The 15732-nt window shown below is 43.4% G+C and overlaps 1 protein-coding gene across 1 annotated transcript in view; it reads left to right on the top strand.

The window, feature by feature from the left end:
* Positions 1–15732, top strand: part of MYO3B (myosin IIIB) — a 342729-nt gene that overhangs the window by 242356 nt on the left and 84641 nt on the right. The window contains exons 18-22 of the mRNA XM_044304441.1: positions 1412–1622; positions 2496–2643; positions 2796–2949; positions 7005–7093; positions 10113–10242. Of these exons, the coding sequence (XP_044160376.1) occupies positions 1412–1622; positions 2496–2643; positions 2796–2949; positions 7005–7093; positions 10113–10242 (732 nt within the window). The remainder of the gene's footprint in view (positions 1–1411; positions 1623–2495; positions 2644–2795; positions 2950–7004; positions 7094–10112; positions 10243–15732) is intronic.

Below are 15732 nucleotides of genomic sequence, written 5' to 3'. Positions count from 1 at the left end.
AATCCCTCACTTAGGAGCAGGGGAGAGACGACCTGTTCATCCCAGTCATAGAGGAACAGGAGTCTCTATCTGAGGCCAGGCTGCAAGGAGAGGGGAACACATACAGCTATTGAGATGGCAGGTAAGCGAAACCCATAACACACTTACCTGCCACAGACACACTGACTGGAACCTGTGCACAAGTGCTGGTGACCACACCAACATTAGAGGACACAGCACACACCACAAACCACACAGGGACCCAGGACACCCATAGCTGCAATAAACATGAGACAGGGGAATGTCTAGCCAAACACGCTGGACACCAAACATGTAACACCAAACTAGACATACAAACACCCTGATCATAACCCACTCCATACAAATAAGGACAGGAAGGGAAAGAGACACCGGGATAACATTAAACATCTATGACCACAAGGGTGGCCCTCACTGGACAGATGGAACAACCAGACAGAGCATAACTCCAGCACACACCAAGACTGGACTACCACTGACTCCTGACCTAAAGCCACAGGTATAAGAAGTGACCACACCCAGTCAGGGAGTTAACCCTTACAGCACTAGACAGAGGGAGGCTACAACTTAAAGGGAAAGTGCACACACAAGCATACCAAACACATAACCAACGGCAACAGCATGCGTGGCAACCATGTCACGGCAATCACCCAGAAGGCCGAGACACTGCCGCCGCATGCTCTCACAGCAACACGTTGCCACGGGCAACCGCAAGTGTGGCAACAGTGTCACAGCGTAAACCAAAGGCTGTGACAGTGGGTCAAGATTCACCAGGCCAGAGGACAAGACAGGAGTGTTGTCAGGAGACGGCCAATTCTGCACCAGGAGAAAAACAATAAATGCCAGTTGAACTACCCCAGTTGCAAAATCCAGGAACATGGATCAGATTGAGGTCAGGGTCAATTTGGAGTCAACATCGGGATCAGCAACATATAAATGAAACCTAGGCAACGGTTAAAACATCAATCTGCAGGTAAGGCATAGGAAGCTGATTCATCTTGAAATAGGTCGCCAGGCCCAGTGTCATGAGTGAGTGCCAGATGCTATGGCAACCCGACACAACCAGCCTTGGTGATGAAGAGAGACACATCTGGAACCAGCAAGGCCAGATGTTGGGACCAGAGGAAGTGTTAGATGGTGGCCCTGGTCATCGGCTGAGCCTCTTGCTGGGACTTGATAATAGAATCAAGGTAGCAAGGTTAGACTGGAGCTATTGCCCAGACTTGCTTCCCAACTCCCTTATGAACATGCATGTTTGAATTGCCTCAGTGTCTATGTTTATTTGAATCGGAAGAAAGAGATAAGCTTTGGCAGGTTTCTGTCTTGCTTTCTAATTATAACTCCGGCTGTGTTCTTTCTTTGCTGAAATGCATCATTTGGTATATTCTTTCAGCTGCTGCCCTTCTCAGTATTGGTGCCGAAGAGCTTCAGGAGGCGCTGACCTCACACTGTGTAGTAACAAGAGGGGAGACGATTATCCGCACCAACACTGTGGATAAAGCAGCTGATGTCCGAGATGCCATGTCCAAGGCTTTGTATGGGAGGCTTTTCAGCTGGATTGTGAACCGCATTAACACCCTTCTCCAGCCTGACAAAAATATATGGCAAGTAACTTGGGTCAATATGGGATCTCAATACCTAAAAAGTTTATTGATCTGGATACTTAAAGGGGTTTTCCAGGGTTTCATCACTCTTGTAGTTATGCCACGTAGGGTGTTTGAACTAATAAAAGAATCATACTCACCTGCCCCCTGATGCTCAAGTCCTGCACCCTTGCTCCTATTCAATGATCTTCCGGTCCCTGCTATTACTTCCAGCTGGGGTACAGATGGGGTCATATGCAGCCAATGACTGGCCTTAGCGATGATCTGTCCCTTAGTGGCACATGACTCAGCAGTGACATGCTGCTTGGGGACACGTCACTGGTGTAATTTTCTGCGGCAGCGCATACAACTCCATCCATACCCCGTCCACAAGTGTAAAAGCTGGGGACTGCATGCAGTGTTGGACTGAAGTTCCTTGGGCCCACTAGAAAGGTTCCACCCTCTGTGCATATAGGACCTTAAAGGCCCTGTTTATTAGTGCTCCATTATTGTCAGAGCATGGGCCCTCCCGAGGATCCTCTGGTACTTTGGTGGGCCAATCCGACCCCGACCGGATGACTGCCAATTGGGAGCAAGGGTACAGGACCAGAGTAGTGCGGATCAGGTGAGTATAATTCTTTCAGTAACTCAAACATGCTATTGGGCCTGGCTAAAAAGCAAGGAGATCCTCGAAAACCCCTTTAAGCTGACTCTTTAAAAAGTTTTTGCTAACTATATTCAATCATGCAAGTATAATTATGATCGAGAAATAAATCAAATAATTCTATAGCATATGCAAATCCCAGGCAGGTTAAAGTTATTATCCTAAGCTTAAGATTAACATTAAATTAAATCATCTGTAATAAATGTACCCTCCTTTTTGTTTCTCCCTAGCAATGCTGAGAGTGGTATGAACGTGGGCATTCTAGATATTTTTGGATTTGAAAACTTCAAACGAAATTCTTTCGAACAGCTTTGCATTAACATTGCCAATGAGCAGATCCAGTTTTATTTTAATCAGCATATATTTGCTTTGGAGCAGGTAAGTTGGCAACTTTTGTTAAACTGTACATATAACCGTGCTGTGAAAAATTATCTGTCCCAAATCACTATCCAGTCCAGGTCTACATGGGTACACTTATTATAAGTGCCGCGATTCGAAAATGATAAATGAGTCCAATTTTTCTCCAACAGATGGAATATCAGAGTGAAGGAATAGATGCTGCAATGGTGAAGTATGAGGACAACCGGCCTCTATTAGATACCTTTCTTCAGAAACCCATGGGGCTTTTGTCTCTGCTGGATGAAGAAAGCAGATTCCCACAAGCAACAGACCAGACTTTAGTTGGTATATGAAAAAAACATTGCAATTTTTATTGTACTGCTTTTCTCTATGTAAAATAGTGTAGAGTGAAATGAATGAAATAACACACAACGATGACTATTAGATTTGGCTGATGACACTTTCACGACAGATGCAGCATGTCCAGGGGCAGTGTGTCCATCTATATGGTATATGCCATGGGTAATATGATGCTTGTAGTTTGGAAGGGGCCGTTTGTTATCTGTACCCCTGTGATGGCAGTTATGGTGTCCTCCTATTGTAGTTGTACATTACATACAGTATCACTGTATACAGATTTTGCAAGCATATACACGATATATGTGACTGGACATTTTGTATCATTTTCTGTAGTATGTTATTTATTTAAAAAATGGTAATGGGGGTCACTCAATATAAGGCAAACACACGGTGATTAGTATCCATATGAATTTTTTATATTTTATATATAGGCTTCAAATAAATTTCATAGGCTGCAAATAAACAATTTACATATAAAACATTTCGTAAAAATTGGATAAATAAAATATACACTTAAAACGCCGCACTAAAGACCTTTAGCTCTATAATTCGATATATAAAGTCTCTCAAGAGCTGTTTTCTATTAGCCCTGATTCATGTCCGGGGGCTATAACTATTAGCAGGTAGGTGCAAGTTCAATATCAATGTTCCAGAGATGGCAATGATGGTAAGAACATTAAATCTCACAATTGTGTTAGAATGTACTTTACCGCTCCTGCAGTAGATCCACATAAACGTCCGATTTTCAACAGAGTGTGCTGTTGTAAGCTGTAAGGACCTGTAGATAGGCTCTGTGTATGAAGTTCCCCACGCCGTTAGTAGCGATGCAGCTTGGTATTGCCGCTCTGACCTTCCAGGACCTAGGTGGCGTCCCACGTGGTTTACTGGGCGGTCACGTGATCTGTATTTCCAGGCGGGGTTTTCAAACTTCTTTAACGCAAATTCATGTAGATATGCGATTGTAGAGTCTTTTTCTTTAGTTGTCCCTCACTGTCATTCACCAGACGCGTTTCGGGGTAAAAGGGACCCCTTCCACCCCGAAACGCGTCTGGTGAATGACAGTGAGGGACAACTAAAGAAAAAGACTCTACAATCGCATATCTACATGAATTTGCGTTAAAGAAGTTTGAAAACCCCGCCTGGAAATACAGATCACGTGACCGCCCAGTAAACCACGTGGGACGCCACCTAGGTCCTGGAAGGTCAGAGCGGCAATACCAAGCTGCATCGCTACTAACGGCGTGGGGAACTTCATACACAGAGCCTATCTACAGGTCCTTACAGCTTACAACAGCACACTCTGTTGAAAATCGGACGTTTATGTGGATCTACTGCAGGAGCGGTAAAGTACATTCTAACACAATTGTGAGATTTAATGTTCTTACCATCATTGCCATCTCTGGAACATTGATATTGAACTTGCACCTACCTGCTAATAGTTATAGCCCCCGGACATGAATCAGGGCTAATAGAAAACAGCTCTTGAGAGACTTTATATATCGAATTATAGAGCTAAAGGTCTTTAGTGCGGCGTTTTAAGTGTATATTTTATTTATCCAATTTTTACGAAATGTTTTATATGTAAATTGTTTATTTGCAGCCTATGAAATTTATTTGAAGCCTATATATAAAATATAAAAAATTCATATGGATACTAATCACCGTGTGTTTGCCTTATATTGAGTGACCCCCATTACCATTTTTTATCCACGTTCTTCTCCAGCATTTGGGAGTGCTGTGGGGCAGTGCACCATTCCAGAAGTGGAACAGTGAGAGAGCCACCATTTCTTTTCTATGTTATTTATTTACTTATCTGAGATCAGATAGGCTTCGTTCACATCACCGTTCAGCCTTTCCGTTCTCCGTTTAGGAGCAGGAGAACGGAAAGGACGAAAAAGGCACATAACTGACGCCAAACTGAGCCCTTAGGACCCCATAGACTATAATGGGGTCCGTTATGTTTCCGCTCAGAAGATGATTTTGAAGCGGAGACAAAAGTTGCGCATGCAGGACTTTTGTCTCCACTTCAAAATCATCTTCTGAGCGGAAACATAAAGGACCCCATTATAGTCTAGGGGGCCTAAGGGCTCAGTTTGGCGTCAGTTATGTGCCTTTTCTGTCCTTTCCGTTCTCCTGCTCCTAAACGGAGCAGGACAACGTAAAGGCTGAACGGTGATGTGAACGAAGCCTTAGTAACACTGTGTGCTTGATCTCTGGCGGGGTGCCATATACTGCATATAATACAATGCGTATTCTAGATACATCTGGAGATGTGCATTGTCAGACAAGTCATTAGGTAAGAGTCAGGCTATCTGTATTTTACTATTGATGCAGTATTTTTGATTGATTATTAGGACAGATGGCTTTGCTTGATGGTTCCCTGATGGACTTGGTATAACACAGGGAATACAAGTTGAAATCCATGAATTATAAAGTCCTTATTTTTGGAACCTGTGACTACTATAGCCTTCATCTCTGTATCATTGGCTAATGAGGAAAGATATGTGTGTTTTTGGCATGTTGTGTATTGATCAAGATTGTGTGGTATGTAGAAATATAGGAAATTCTAAAGGGTTCTTAAACTGTTGTACCCTATTATCCTCCCACTCTTGCACTTAATCCAGCAATAGGGTCTTACTGGGGTCAGATTGTAGTTCAGGGTCACCCTTTTTGGAGCAGGTGATCTTCCTAAACAGTGGTGACTCCAGGAAGGTCTGCAGAATACTATGTTTTCTTTTACTTTTATGACTGTCTCATTGTTGCTGGTTTTATGTGGATTTATGAAAAGTTATGTTTTAAGGCTACTTTCACACTTGCGGCAGTGTGATCCGGCGGGCAGTTCCGTCGTTGGAACTGGCCGCCGGATCCGCCGATCTGCCGCGGACTGAAAGCATTTGTGAGACGGATCCGGATGCGGATCCGTCTCACAAGTGCATTGCAAGGAAGGATCCGTATCTCCGCTTGTCATGCGGACAGACGGATCCGTCTTGTAAATTTTTTCACATTTTTACCGGTCTGCGCATGCGCAGGCCGGAAGGACGGATCCGACATTCCGGTATTCTGAATGCCGGATCCGGCGCTAATACATTCCTATGGGAAAAAATGCCGCATCCGGCGTTCAGGCGAGTCTTCAGTTTTTTTTCGCCGGAGAGAAAACCGTAGCATGCTGCAGTTTTCTCTTTTGCCTGATCAGTCAAAACGACTGAACTGAAGACATCCTGATGCAAACTGAACGGATTACTCTCCATTCAGAATGCATGGGGATATGCCTGATCAGCTCTTTTCCGGTATAGAGCCCCTGTGACGGAACTCTATGCCGGAAAAGAAAAACGCAAGTGTGAAAGTACCCTAAGTAAGTTAAAAGAGAAAAAAATGCATTCCACCAGCTGTAATGCCTGCAGTATTGTACAGGTGAAGCTCGAAAAATTAGAATATTGTGCAAAGTTCACTTATTTCAGTAATGCAACTTAAAAGGTGAAAATAACATATGAGACTCATTACATTTCAAGCCTTTATTTGCTATAATTTGGAGGATTATGGCTTACAGCTTATGAAACCCCAAAGTCACAATGTTGAGGTCCCCCTTGCTCAGGGGGTATGGATTAATTAGCTGACTAGAGTGTGACACTTTGAGCCTAAAATATTGAACCTTTTCACAAAATTCTAATTTTAAGCTGCATTAATGTAATTCCTTTTGATTTGCATTACTGAAATAAATGGACTTTTGCACGAGAGTTTCACCTGTAGGTTTTGTAGTTTCTCCAGGCTCTGCGCCATCGTTGCTCATTGCTTATGTCACTAGAGGGCATTTCACTTTAGTTGCAGCCACATTGGATCATGCCTACTGTATTTAGAGCTGTGTAATGTTTTTGCTATTGGTCATTGTCTGATGAAATGTTAAAATTCTACTGTAACAAGTAACCGTCTTTTGTTTAATAACATAAGTAATATCAGTGCTCTGATTTTGTATATTTTTGGTACTGAACATGTAAGAAACTGCATGTAATATAACTGCATGAAATACAATATTGTCTTTACAGATAAATTTGAAGACAATCTTAGATGCAAATACTTTTGGAGGCCGAAATGCGTGGAGCTTTGTTTTGGTATTCAGCATTATGCTGGAAAGGTGAACTAAATCCTTTACATTATTTCACTGAAATCCTTAGGGTAATGGTGAACATAGTAGAGAAAGGGTCCCATAACAAAAACAAAGCTGAGCCTCCCATTATAGGGGCAGATTTCATCACTAAAGATAAAAAGGCCCAGTGTTTTATTTTTTTCCCATGCCCCTTGGGCCAATACTATATCCCCTTTATTTGCTAACAGTGTAGTTTCACTCTAGAAAGTTGTGCTCACAGTTACTTGCTACCCAATAGCAAAGGAGATGGGACCAACCAGGTCTTAGCACCCCTTTTTTAAGGGTCCCATTTCAACTGGCTCTATAATTATGTACACACTTGTCCTGGGAATACTGTATATAACTGTGCAGTGTTCACATAAAGCTTGAGTGTTCTCAGCATTAAAGGACTTTTCTGGGGGAGATAAAAAAAAAAAAAGGGTTCAGAAAGGGTTAAAAAATAAGCATTCCTCACCTTAATATCCCCTGACTCCAGTCCCCACTGATCTCCACTTCCTGCCCCTGGCTCAAAACGCAGGAAACGGCTGGAAATGCCTGCTTAGCCAATCACAGGCTGAGTTGGCTCACTGCTGTGGTCAATGATTGGCTGAACATTTCCAATCATTTCCTGTTTGTCAAGCCAGAACCAGGAAGCAGAACGCAATAGAGCTAGATGCAGTGTTGGAATGGAGTAGTAATGCTTATTTTTTTGATTTTTTGTGTCAGTTGTGTCATATTTTGGGGTATAATGTTTTTGAAAAGAGGTGAAATATGTTGATAAATGTACTGGGTCAATTTGCATATATAATTGGATGATGATGTCATAACTTATGTGTGTGCATGTATATTATGCTTGAGAAAGGATCTGTTATGGTTCGAAATGTCATTGATGTTTGGTGAATAAAGGCTACACGTTTTGCAATAAGAAGAGGGTTGTGGTTCATCTATAATGTGAACAAAGACTTGGAGGTTGGAGTCTGGGGCCACGGGCCCTTGTTAAGTATGTACAGTTGCAAGAAAAAGTACCCTTTGGAATGATATGGATTTCTGCACAAATTGGTCAGGTTTGCTTTTAACAAGAAGCATTGCCTGATGTGAATGATGCCTTGCACAAAAGAGCTCTCAGAAGACCTACGATTAAGAATTGTTCACTTGCATAAAGCTGGAAAGGGTTATAAAAGTATCTCCAAAAGCCTTGCTGTTCATCAGTCAACGGTAAGACAAATTGTCTATAAATGGAGAAAGTTCAGCACTGCTGCTACTCTCCCTAGGAGTGGCCGTCCTGTAAAGAAGACTGCAAGAGCACAGCGCAGACTGCTCAATGAGGTGAAGAAGAATCCTAGAGTGTCAGCTAAAGACTTACAAAAGTCTCTGGCATATTCTAACATCCCTGTTAGCGAATCTACGATACGTAAAACACTAAACAAGAAATTATTTCATGGGAGGATACCACAGAGGAAGCCACTGCTGTCCAAAAAAACATTGCTGCACGCTTACAGTTTGCACAAGAGCACCTGGATGTTCCACAGCAGTACTGGCAAAATGTTCTGTGGACAGATGAAACCAAAGTTGAGTTGTTTGGAAGAAACACACAACACTATGTGTGGAGAAAGAGGCACAGCACACCAACATCAAAACCTCATCCCAACTGTGAAGTATGGTGGTGGGGGCATCATGGTTTGGGGCAGCTTTGCTGCGTCAGGGCCTGGACGGATTGCCATCATCGAAGGAAAAATGAATTCCCAAATTTATCAACACATTTTGCAGGAGAACTTAAGGCCATCTGTCCACCAGCTGAAGCTCAACAGAAGATGGGTGTTGCAACAGGACAACGACCCAAAGCATAGAAGTAAATCAACAACAGAATGGCTTAAACAGAAGAAAATACGCCTTCTGGAGTGGCCCAGTCAGAGTCCTGACCTCAACCCGATTGAGATCCTGTGGCATGACCTCAAGAAAGCGATTCACACCAGACATCCCAAGAATATTGCTGAACTGAAACAGTTCTGTAAAGAGGAATGGTCAAGAATTACTCCTGACCGTTGTGCACGTCTGATCTGCAACTACAGGAAACGTTTGGTTGAAGTTATTGCTGCCAAAGGAGGTTCAACCAGTTATTAAATCCAAGGGTTCACATACTTTTTCCACCTGCACTGTGAATGTTTACATGGTGTAAAAACATGGTAACATTTAATTCTTTCTGTGTTATTAGTTTAAGCAGACTGGGATTGTCTATTGTTGTGACTTAGATGAAGATCAGATCACATTTTATGACCAATTTGTGCAGAAATCCATATCATTCCAAAGGGTTCACATACTTTTTCTTGCAACTGTATTTTGATAAGTAGAAGACACTTGCTTTGTGCTCTGTTGTCAATCTGTCAAATCTCCCCCAGAAAACCCCATTTAACACATAAAACAGTAGCATAAATACCACGAGCTTCACCAAGAACAAAGGGCCTGAATCTTGGTCAATGTATGGATTCTTATGAGTTATGGTACTTTCACACTTGCATTAAAGTTTTCCGTCCTAGGGGCTCAATACAACTGATCAGTTTTATCCTAATGCATTCTGAATGGAGAGCATGCTGCGGTATTTTCTCCATCCAAAATTCCGGAACACTTGTCAGAATGCCGGATACGGCATTATTTTTCATTCAAATGCATTAATGCCGGATCCGGCACTAAGTGTTCCAGAAAAACTGATCCGGAAAAAATAAATACTGGTTCCTTTTTTCTGGATGACACCAGAGAGACGGATCCGGTCTTGCAATGCATTTGTGAGACGGATCCGCATCCGTATCAGTCTACAAATGCTATCCGTTTGCATACGGAATTTCAGATCCGGCAGGCAGTTTCAGCGACGGAACTGCCTGCTGGAATCCAACAATGAAAGGTGCACATCATGCAAAGCTTCATAAGTCAATTTTTATTGATGCCCCTTTTAAAAAAACTTTACAGTCAACTTAGCCAAGGATCTTCTACAATTTTTCTTACCTGAATCCATATTTGTGTATCTGGTTTGCAGGTCCTCTATGATGCTTGTGGTTTCCTCGAGAAGAACAGAGACACACTACCCGCTGATATTGTTGTCCTGTTGAGAACATCAGAAAATAAACTTCTTCAGCAGCTGTTCTCGAGTCCGTTGACTAAAACAGGTATTAATGATGATTGTTGAGAAGATGTTAAAACCTGTCATAAAAGAGGTTCAGTGTTCTCGTTACTCCCAAGGCAGCCACTTCTGGATGGTAGTTATCCATAGAGAGAATGGAGATACTGCCTGGAAGAATCTAAAGGAGCACTCTTGGCTGTTTCTTCTTATTTTTACAGACTTTTTTTAAATCATAGAACTGACTTTATCCTAAATTATTAGAATGCTTTCTTTCTTTTTTTCTCTTTTGTAGTTTTTTATTTGCATTTATATACCTATTTGTTCTTTTTAATTTATTTGGTGATTAGGAGGTATGTCTATAAGCATGCTTATATTCCTGACACTGGGGCTTGTGCCCATCTATGATTAAAGCCCCAGCGGGGTCACAAACGCATCAGGCTGGTGCTTTTTTTCTGAACATGGACACAGTGTAACTACTTTTTAACATGATGGAATAAAAGTTAGTTTTTACCTTACTCTGTACAAAAATCCAGCAAGTAAATGATCGACTAAAACTGGTACTTTCAGTTGTTTCCTGTAGGTGGCGATATTGTCCTCTTAGCATATTGTAAATATTACGTGTTGGGAACAGAAATCTGTTTTGCAAATCACATTTTAAAGTGTCTTTCTTCAGTGTGTAACGAAACATTTCACCTTGACTGTTACAGATCATCTAAATACGACCTACATATTGGAGCTGTAATCTCATTGATATCCATAAGTAGCTGTCACCATTAGTAGATGACATAGATATATATGCTGTACACAATATAGTGGCGGAGAGGGACAGCTGTCATCATAGGGGCACAAATAGGGGCTAGAAATATCATTCCCCCGGGAAAAGAATTCGTGTAGGCCCCCCTTGCCATGAAACAACAACAAATACAGGTGCACTCTGTGGTCTCACTAAACCCTCAAACTGATTTTAAAATTGAGAGATTAGTCAACATGTCCTACGGTGTAGAACATGTCTAAGCCCGGGCACCACGTCAAGGTTTCTCAAGTAGCCCGGGACCTAACGCTCTCCTACCTGCGCCGTATGGGCGATACCAGGAGCCAGTGGGCAAATTACAGGAGCATGAGGCCGACTCACAAACAGCTCACCAGTTACCTCCAGCATGTAACCATGCTTGCAATGGGAGGAGGGAGGAGTCTGTGAGTCCCACTCAAGACTGACTGATATGGCCCAGGCCTCACAGGTGCACCTAAATGTGGCCTGTAGATGGAAAACAGGCACATTTGAATTGGAGTTTATACACCTCCAGGAATCTATATATACAAACCAAAAAAGACAAGGTGGCATTAGCAGGAGCTGCTCAAACCCACATGCAGTCGTGCATATATATAGGGGAGCAAATCCTGCACTTGTGGCCCGTTGCTAATGGCGATCCCCAGCAAAATGCATACGGTGGAGGATGCCCGCGGCGAACCACAAGTACCACAATAGACATCTCACACAAGGTAACAAGTGCGGATGTAATAATCAATATAACAATATAACAAAACAACAACAAATACAGGTGCACTCTGCAGTCTCACTAATCCCTCAAACTGATTTTAAAATTGAGAGATTAGTCAACATGTCCTACGGTGTAGAACATGTCTAAGCCCGGGCACCACGTCAAGGTTTCTCAAGTAGCCCCTTGCCATGTACATACAAACTAACAAAAAATTAAAGGGAATTTATTACCTATAATTTTTTTTGCCAGGTAAAACAGATTGTGACACATCTCACATTTTTTTGTAATCTGTTTTTATTTGGTGATTATAGATTTTGTTTCTCTTTCTTGAACATGATTATTTGGGCGGCCATCTTGCCTGAACTGTTCTTAACAGCATTTAACTATATGCTTTACACCAACCCCCATGGGCCATAGACAGAATGGACAGTTTCCTAGGCATGCTATGTGACTGTGCAGAGATCAGGAGGGAGTAGATAAGCTGTGATATCACCTATTGACAATGTTGGATCCTGTGTTATCAATATATAGCTGATATCTAATTGTAACCCTGCTTGTGATGATAATGAGATGACTGCTGAAAAGCTATCTGTACAGACCAGGAGGTGGTGCTTTTTAATAGACAAGTCCTTTACATGGGCCATAAATCCTCCAGATATCCGCTAACGAGTGTTCATAGGAATGGTGGCGTAAATGTGCCGCCGATTACCCAATGAACGAGTGAAATGCTCCTTTATTGGTTAATAGATCATTCATGCAGTCACAAAAATTATCGTTTGCCGGCAGCAGATCATGCTCTGTAAACAGCACTCTGCTGCCGGCAAACAATGACTGTGTATGGGGACGAGTGCTGGTATTAGCGATCAGTGCTCCCCATACTCTGGAGGTGATCGCTGCATGTAAATCCTCCACTCCTCTGGCGGCAACAGTTACCATTAAACCTTCTGTTATACATTACATATATATACATAAGAGGGGTGTTCAAGTTAAGTTATCTACCTGAATATGAAAACAAAAAATATATAATGACCCCCAGAATGCCCGGGCCCCTCCTCTAGAGCATACTTACACGCGTTCTTCCGGACCCCTGCGCGGCTGCCGCTGCATTTCCGTCACCCGTGATGGTAGGGAGGCTGGTCACAATGGGGAGATGCAACGGCGGCCGTGAAGGGATCCAGAGGGACGCAGGTGCCAGGGAGCAGGTAAGTATGCTCTAGAGGAGTGGCCCGGGCATTCTGGGGGTCACTATAGCGATTGGATAACCCCTTTAACCTCCATAAAGCCACATTCCCTGATAGCGGCTTGTGATTTGCGAGACTTGTGAGCTGGCGCATTATTGTGACCCAGCGACACCTGCTGACTACTTGCATTTCTCTCCGATTGTCTCACATAATGCCTTCATTGTTGAAGCATAGGTGTCTCCAGTAATTGTTGTCTTGTGTGGCATCAATTCCAATCAAAAAAAGCCTTCTGCATTCCAAAAAACTGTTGCCATGATCTTTCCAGCTGACTGATGCAAACAGAATTTGTATTTGAGTTGATGACCCCTTGTGCGTCCTTTGCATAGACTCGTTTGGTCTCAGGACCATGGTGGTAGACCCATGTTTCATAACCTGTAATGATTTCTAGAACAGAAGTCTCCTGGATTTTCTCTAAGCATGTCTAAACTCTCTTGGCTGAATTGCTGGCTACAAGTTATTTGCTAAGGCGTCAATGTTTGTGGCACCCACCGAGAACTGACCTTTGCCATCATCAGAACATCATGAATGACACTGGACGCTGTGCCAAGTGAAATGCCTAATTCATGAGCTGTAACAATGACTTTGACCCAACGTCTTCCAAAATCATGGCCTCACTTTACGGCACATTTCCTCTGAAGATGTTTCCACAGGTCGCCCTGAACATAGGGGGCCATCTTCAATTGATTCCCTACCCCATTTAAACTGCTTAGCCTAAAACTTTACTTGGCATCGTCACCATATACAGTAATCATCCTTTCGCGGATTTCTTTAGGCTTCTTTTCTTTGATTGTAAGGAATTTAATCACAGAATGAAGCTCCAAATCCCTCACTTTCTTTGTAGACCCGCACTGTACTGCACTTGCCATCCTGTCACTTCCAGTGCTTTCATCACACCGAACTGCTACTGTCCAGACATGTCTCAACCTGCACAGACAAGCTCAGCTCTCTAGGGGCTCGAACACATGACCGTTGGTGTCCCGTTCCCGTATTGCGGGACCCATTCCAATGGGTCCGCAAATCCGGAGATGTGGAACGGAAGCACGGAACGGAACACTACGGAAGCACTACGGAGGGAACATGCTCTATCTTTTTGCGGAACGGAGGGATCGCGGACCTATTCAAGTAAATGGGTATGCGATCCCCATGCGCCTGCCCCACGAAAGTTCCCAGTGCATTGCGGACCGCGATTTGCGGTCCACAGCACGGGCACAGGCTTCACACGTTCGTGTGAACGAGCCCTAACACTGACAGAACATGCTGGGGTAGATAACTTATTGAACACCCTTTGTACAGTATTTAGCTTTAATTGTAACATTGTATTATGGCTTTACTAGATAGATTCTAGTGATTTAACTAATTTTCTCTGTAATTTTCATAATTTACAGAAACGCTTTTGTAGCCGCTTTTGTCTAGATTTAATGGACAGGCCTGTAAACTCACAGCTGAAGCCAGCAAAAACTGTGTGCAAATATTAGTGTGTGTTTGGGTCTGTTTCATCTCCTCGCAGTATGGCGACAGTAGGCACAATGTGTGGAAGTACATTGCCAGTTTGTTTTTGCCAACCACAAGTGATGATCTTGTAGAGCTATGGAACATTGCTTTTCATGCTCAAATTCCCCGCTTTTCTTATACTGCCGGCCGTAAAACAACACCCTGCCGTCTGACCATCTGCAGCTCTTTTATTGTGTGGGAATGTAACCAAGTGGCAGCATAAAGATAAGCCGGCAACATGCACAAGTCTGAGCTGCTACTTCTTACTGCATGGATTTATGTGGCTTCATAGAATTTTATGAATATATCTGCCGTATCCTTGTTATTTCTTGACTAAAATAAATCCCGTAGACTTTTATCAATAACTGTTGTCAATGGCAGGAGGGAATGTTTCCTATAAAGAGGACTGTTTCCGCCAGCCCAATAGAAGTGAATGGAACAGTGGCCATGTGTAATGACCAGCAACACGCACAGGGAGGAAAAAGGGAAAGCCCTGCCCAAGGGAGAGGGAAAGGTGGTGACCCCTAACTCTCCTTGCGGCTGGCACCTGACGTCCCTAGACGGGTTCTTCACCCGTGCGGCGATCACGTGCCGAAACCCTGGCTTTCCCTGAAATGAGCCCTAGGTAGTGAACGGGCCGGTGGGATCGCTAGTCCGCACCACTGCACTAAGAGGGAAACACCAGGAAAGGACAGACAATACAGACAAACACAAACACCCAGGTGGACGACAACAACTGTCCACAAAGGTCCAACAGGGATCCGGAGGGTAGCGTTCTGAAACAACCATCCGAGAACGCAGCAACACAGCTCCAGTGGGTCAGAATAGATGTCCAGGCAGGAAGCTCTATATCTGGCAACCAGAGAAGTGTGAGAGGGGAATATAAGGAGGATTGGGAGTGCTGGACAAGGAACAGCTGAGAGAAGGAGCTACGGATCCCTGAGTGAGCCAAAAAGGGTTGCAAAGCAAACCCAGAAAGCTACAATAAGGAAACACCCCTATCTTACATAGAGCGTGCAGCCAACCGCTGCGACCTCCTGACCCCGGGTACAACGGAGTCACGCGTGGCTCTTGACACCCTCGTGACACCATGCGCAACCACCGCTCCATTCACTTCTTTGGGGCTGACAGCGGTATGTCCTTCTTCACTTTGCGGGCTCTGCTCTAAGGAAAGGTGAGGGTCCCAAAGGTAGAACCTGCACCTATCAGACATTGGAGACATATCCTAGCAATATGCCCCCCAATGAGATGATACAACCCCTTTAACTCAATGATTGTCCTCCATGACTTGGAGCTCTGCACGTC

Source organism: Bufo gargarizans, chromosome 8, assembly GCF_014858855.1.
Source record: "Bufo gargarizans isolate SCDJY-AF-19 chromosome 8, ASM1485885v1, whole genome shotgun sequence".
Taxonomy (NCBI): Eukaryota; Metazoa; Chordata; class Amphibia; order Anura; family Bufonidae; genus Bufo; species Bufo gargarizans.
Note: the sequence above shows the minus strand (reverse complement) of the source record. Positions and strands in the feature narration are given on the sequence as shown.